Source organism: Oncorhynchus nerka, linkage group LG6 (genome assembly GCF_034236695.1).
Source record: "Oncorhynchus nerka isolate Pitt River linkage group LG6, Oner_Uvic_2.0, whole genome shotgun sequence".
Classification (NCBI taxonomy): Eukaryota; Metazoa; Chordata; class Actinopteri; order Salmoniformes; family Salmonidae; genus Oncorhynchus; species Oncorhynchus nerka.
This window is the reverse complement of record NC_088401.1, coordinates 32,514,560-32,519,749: the sequence shown is the minus strand read 5'-3', so window position 1 is coordinate 32,519,749 and position 5,190 is coordinate 32,514,560. Positions and strand designations below refer to the sequence as shown.

At 43.2% G+C, this 5,190-nt stretch overlaps 1 protein-coding gene across 1 annotated transcript; it reads left to right on the top strand.

Moving 5' to 3' along the window:
* The first annotated feature begins 1,316 nt into the window (after positions 1 to 1,316).
* On the top strand, positions 1,317 to 2,381 carry LOC115131064 (transcription factor Sox-17-alpha-A-like). Its single transcript, XM_029662675.2, is given in 3 exon segments — positions 1,317 to 1,626; positions 1,730 to 2,187; positions 2,190 to 2,381. Coding segments are annotated over 3 exon segments (960 nt in total).
* Positions 2,382 to 5,190: the final 2,809 nt, after the last annotated feature.

The following is a 5,190-nucleotide window of genomic DNA, read 5'->3' as shown; positions in this document are numbered from 1 at the left end:
TTATGTCATGTTAAGACTTTTTTAGACTAGTCATGCAAATTGAAAATCAACAGGAATATACTGACTGAACTCAAAGGCTGCGCGAGCAGCCAGGGTTTTGTTGACTCGCTGAGGTTATTTTGACATCGAAGTTTGTGAGTTCATGAACAATCTCAGGAGTTGTAAAAATGAAACATGTTTATATGAGAACAAGCTCGCCCTAGCTCTCTGGGGGGTTACACTGTCCCTTGTACCACACAACTCCAATAGATTTTCCTTCCTGACCTTTTAGGACTTCCTGTGCAAATCTTATCACTCCGAAAAACCTGACAGGGCAAAGGCAACACGACCATGCACGCCAAGCTGTCAAAAAGGCCTGTTTAAAATAGGCTACATATTTTTCTTACATATGTATTACTGGATATGACATACTGGATAGGTCCTTGTGTTAACCCATGAACACCCACAGCATGTCCAATATGGCATTAGCTCAATAGCCTATTTATTTTATTATAGACCTACTGATGAATCGACTTGAAATAGACCATTGTCACACACAAAGGTGAGCTTGTAATGCGGCCTTTTCAAAAGTTGATATACCTCTTTTGTTGGTGGTAAACACTTGTGCGCCTTAATCTTATAATAGAGCTGCCTTGATCATGTTTGTTACCGCCCTGTAAAATGTGCTTTGATAGAGACAGTGGACCTGATAAGAGGAGAGGGCAATTTGCACGTGGCCCGTGGTCTTTTAATGAATAACTAAAGTACTGCCACATAACTTTAATGTTAGAGTGACGGCCAATTTATCTCGTTTTGTTTATCACACACAGGAAAAGGTAATACCTCAATAAAAAAAACAGAAAGATATATCAAAGGGGGACTAAAGTAGTCATCCGATTCATTTTAGGCATAGGAATTTGCCAGCTTCTTAAAAAGTAAATCCGCAATGAATACCTTATTAACAGCCTGTGAAGACATCTAGGCCTATGTCAACTTTGCCAAGATTGTCGTGATGCAATCGAGCAGTCATTGCAGCGAATCATGACAGCATTTATCACGAAACATTTTAAAAGGGATATTATAAATTCGAAAGGGAAATAATAGGCGTACGTGTATTCTTTTGATTTAACATTAAATGTCAATTTCGGTTTCATGACTGATGAATGACTGATGATAGATTGAGGCATCAAGGACTATCAATGACTTGAGAAAACACCTGGATTTCACACCTTAAATCCACTCCTCCTGGGCTCCCATTGGTGGAAGGAGCGCATATAGCCGGTCACCATCAATACTGGAGTAGGAGAGCAACGTCAAAGGTTAAAAAGATAGTAACCATGTACTTTGATCCGATCTCCACACATTTCGAACTGTGCCCAACGAAAGCCATGTTTGAAAGCGACAAGTTCTGCTGTGAGTCTTCCCAGAGTGAGCTGATGTCCGAGGCGAAGTCCCCCGGCTCTGGCCCAACCAGTCCTATCTCGGTCAACTCTGACTCCAGCTGCGCCAGTCCTGAGCCGAAATCATCCGCAGAGACGCGGGTCAGAAGGCCGCTGAACGCCTTCATTATCTGGACCAAGGAGGAACGCAGACGCTTGGCCCAACTCAACCCTGACCTGGAGAATACCGACCTCAGCAAAATTCTCGGTAAGTTTCATTCAAATAATTCCCATTTAAATTAAAACTATGACGAGACTATTCATATTTCAACAATTATATACTGATAACTGACATGATTGTTTTGCTGCAGGTAAGACCTGGAAGGCCATGTCTCTGGCAGAGAAGCGGCCCTACATGCAGGAGGCAGAGCGCCTGAGAGTACAGCACACCATTGACCATCCCAACTACAAGTACCGGCCTCGCAGGAAGAAGCAGCTGAAGAAGGGCCCCAAAGGGCCCCTGCCTGTGGAGGCCACTGTCCCTCTCTCCACCCTCTGCAGTAAAGGTTTTAACATGCCTTATGACCTCAACTACCTCATCCAGAACCAGTCCCATCAGCAGCAAGCCTACCCACATCCAGCCACCTACCCATCCTCCCAGGCATACTTTTCCCATCTTCCCAGGGAGACCTTCCCAGACAGGTTAATTTACACAAATCCAGCAGCCACATTCTCTAACAAGCCTCTAATGTACTCTAACACTGAGGCATACCCAGCAGAGCCTCATCCGTACTACTCTACCCAGCATGGACTGCAGCAGTGTGGGCCCCCAACCCAGCCTGTGCTATGTCTAAAGTGGAGCAAGGGGACTTCAGGGCCTCGGGCCCCCAGCTGTGTCCCCCTACTGGCCCCTCTCTGGAGTTCTACCTGGAGCAGGTTCAGCTGGACATGCTCTATGATCTGGACCCCAGTGAGTTTGAACAGTACTTTGGCCCGTCCACATGCCAGCCGGAGCCCCTGTAGTACAATGATCACCAGTGGGGTAGCCTTTAGGGGCCCTGAACACTTGAGAGGCTTTAGCGTGTACAGCATGTCAACTCCCAAATGTATTTATTGAAATTATATTTTTTTCCCCCAACCTATTGTTACTATTGAGATGTATGGAAATGACGTTACACGTTTTAAACATGACATGTTTAGCATTATTATTCATATGGTTTGTTCTGTTGTTGTCAAAATGTACTCTTATTGATAAAATAGTGTTTCCCAACCAAATATGTCCTATAAATATATCTAAAAGAACCTTTACGTTTTTGTTGTTGTTGTAGTAATTAACAGAAAATACTCTAATGTGAATGCTACATGTAACAGATTCAAATGTGTGGTGCACCAAATTATACAACATTTCAACAGATTCGTTTATAAAGAACGAGTTTCTTTTGAATTTCTATTATGATGGATGACTGGCTACAAATGATCTGGAATATTTATTAGTTATATCAACAAACTGGAGTGGACTGAGAGGCTGTCAAGAGTTATTGCTTGTCCAGCCGTTGGCAGAAGCCAGGCTGTTGACATACTGTTTTATCTCTAGCCCTGTGTATTTCTCGTCCCCGGGCGTTGGGAGGGAAATGGCGCCAGGGGCATAAACTTCCAAACTTCCTGTTTCATTTTAAAACATCTCACAAAGGCTCTAAAAATATGCCAAAAAATATTACACATCTCCCAAATCGTATGCCTCTGGCTGCCAAATGTTTATCCAGTTATGAAAATGTTTATCCCACTCTGCCCCAACCTGACTGGGCTAAACCAGTGCAAACTATTGACTCGTCAAGCATTGTGGCAGGGCATAGGGCCAGACAGGCAGAGCTCCATGCTAAAATTAAAACACATCACAAGTTCCCACTCCCCACCAACCCCACTCAGATTCACCAACACATATTTTCATAAGCATCCTTTATGAAGGGTTCACATGAGGAAACATTGAATAATGACAGGGACGGTTATTATTGTGGGGAAGGGGGAAGTGCAGGATGGAGGCCCAGGGAGAGAGGGCTGATTAGGGGCCTGAAGAGCTGCTCTCCTCAGCACTTCCAGGCTCCAACCGACAGCCACCTGAATGAACGGAAGACATCTGACGTCAGATCCATTCCCATGATACTCATGTAAACCCCTCAGACACTGTGTTTATGTGTGACTGAGAGACTCTCTCTCACACATAAATACACTAATATACAAATATATACAAATGAGTGGATTCGGCTATTTCAGCCACACCCGTTGCTGACAGGTGTATAAAATCTAGCACACAGTCATCCAATCTCCATAGACAAACATTGGCAGTAGAATGGCCTTACTGAAGAGCTCAGTGACTTCAAATGTGGCACCGTCACACTTGTAGGATGCCACCTTTCCAACAAGTCAGTTCGTCAAATTTCTATCCTGCTAGAGCTGCCTTAGTCAACTGCGAGTGCTGTTATTGTGAAGTGGAAACGTCTAGGAGCAACAACAGCTCAGCCACAACATTGTATTCCACACAAGCTCACATGGACCGCCGAGTGCTGAAAGAAAAAAAAATCTGTCCTCAATTTCAAAACTCACTACCAAGTTCCAAACTGCCTCCGGAAGCAACGACAGCTCAAGAACTGTTCATCGGGAGCTTCATGAAATGGGTTTTCATGGCTGAGCAGCAGCACACAAGCCTAAGACCACCATGCACAATGCCAAGTGTCAGCTGGAGTAGTGGTAAAGCTCGCCCTCATTGGACTCTGGAGCAGTGGAAACACGTTCTCTGAAGTGATGAATCACGCTTTACCATCTGGCAGTCTGACGGACGAATCTGGGTTTGGTGGATGCCAGGAGAACGCTACTTGCCCGAATGCATAGTGCCAACTGTAAAGTTTGGTGGAGGAGGAACAACGGTCTGGAGCTGTTTTTCATTGTTCGGCCTAGACACCTAAGTTCCAGTGAAGGGAAATCTCCCAGTGAAGGGAAGTCCCTGCAGCAATGTTCCAACATCTAGTGGAAAGCCTGTTATAGCAGTAAAGGGGGGACCAACTCCATATGAATGCACATATTTTTGGTCATGTAGTTTACAACTACTCAATAATCAAGATAAGGCTTGATATATCTGCATCTCTCTCTCTCTCTCTCTCTCTAAACTCATAAAAATGTCCTCAAGTGTGTTTTCTGTTGTAGTTTGTCTCTTAGCAACAATTAATATTCAGTTTCAGGGATTTCCTGAAGGACAAACAAAGACAGTGTCAACAATAGCAGTGAAAGGATTCCTATGATCAACAGTAAACAGCAGAGGACACCAGTAGGGCAAGTGGAAACAATTCATTTAATTCCTTAGATTTATAATGAGTGAATCTACTTGTGAAGTAGAAATTGCACGTGAATTATCCATCTTTTTGCGCTATTGTGCCGAGACAGGGGTTAAATATAAATCGAAGTGGTCTAAATTTAGTTTAGCATAATATTGCATATTTACATTATACTCAGGAAATATGTATACTTTCAAGGTGGAATGTCTTAGAAATCCATTCAGTTATCAGTTGGGAAGAATTTATGGAATCTGGAGACTGATATGTCAACTATGTGGCAGGTCCTAAGGAGACATTCCTAGGACTAAAACAGTTTCGTAGTTAGAGATTACATCCATAAATATTAGAATTCGGTATGTAGAGTATTGATCTTATAAATAGCTTGGGTTTACATTCAACCTAAAAATAGGTCGGCATTTGCTTACAGAGGGCATTCTTCAGATTTTAACAGCTATAATTGGAGATTTTCTTCTTTCAACTCAAACATGAAGGTCATCAATGATTTC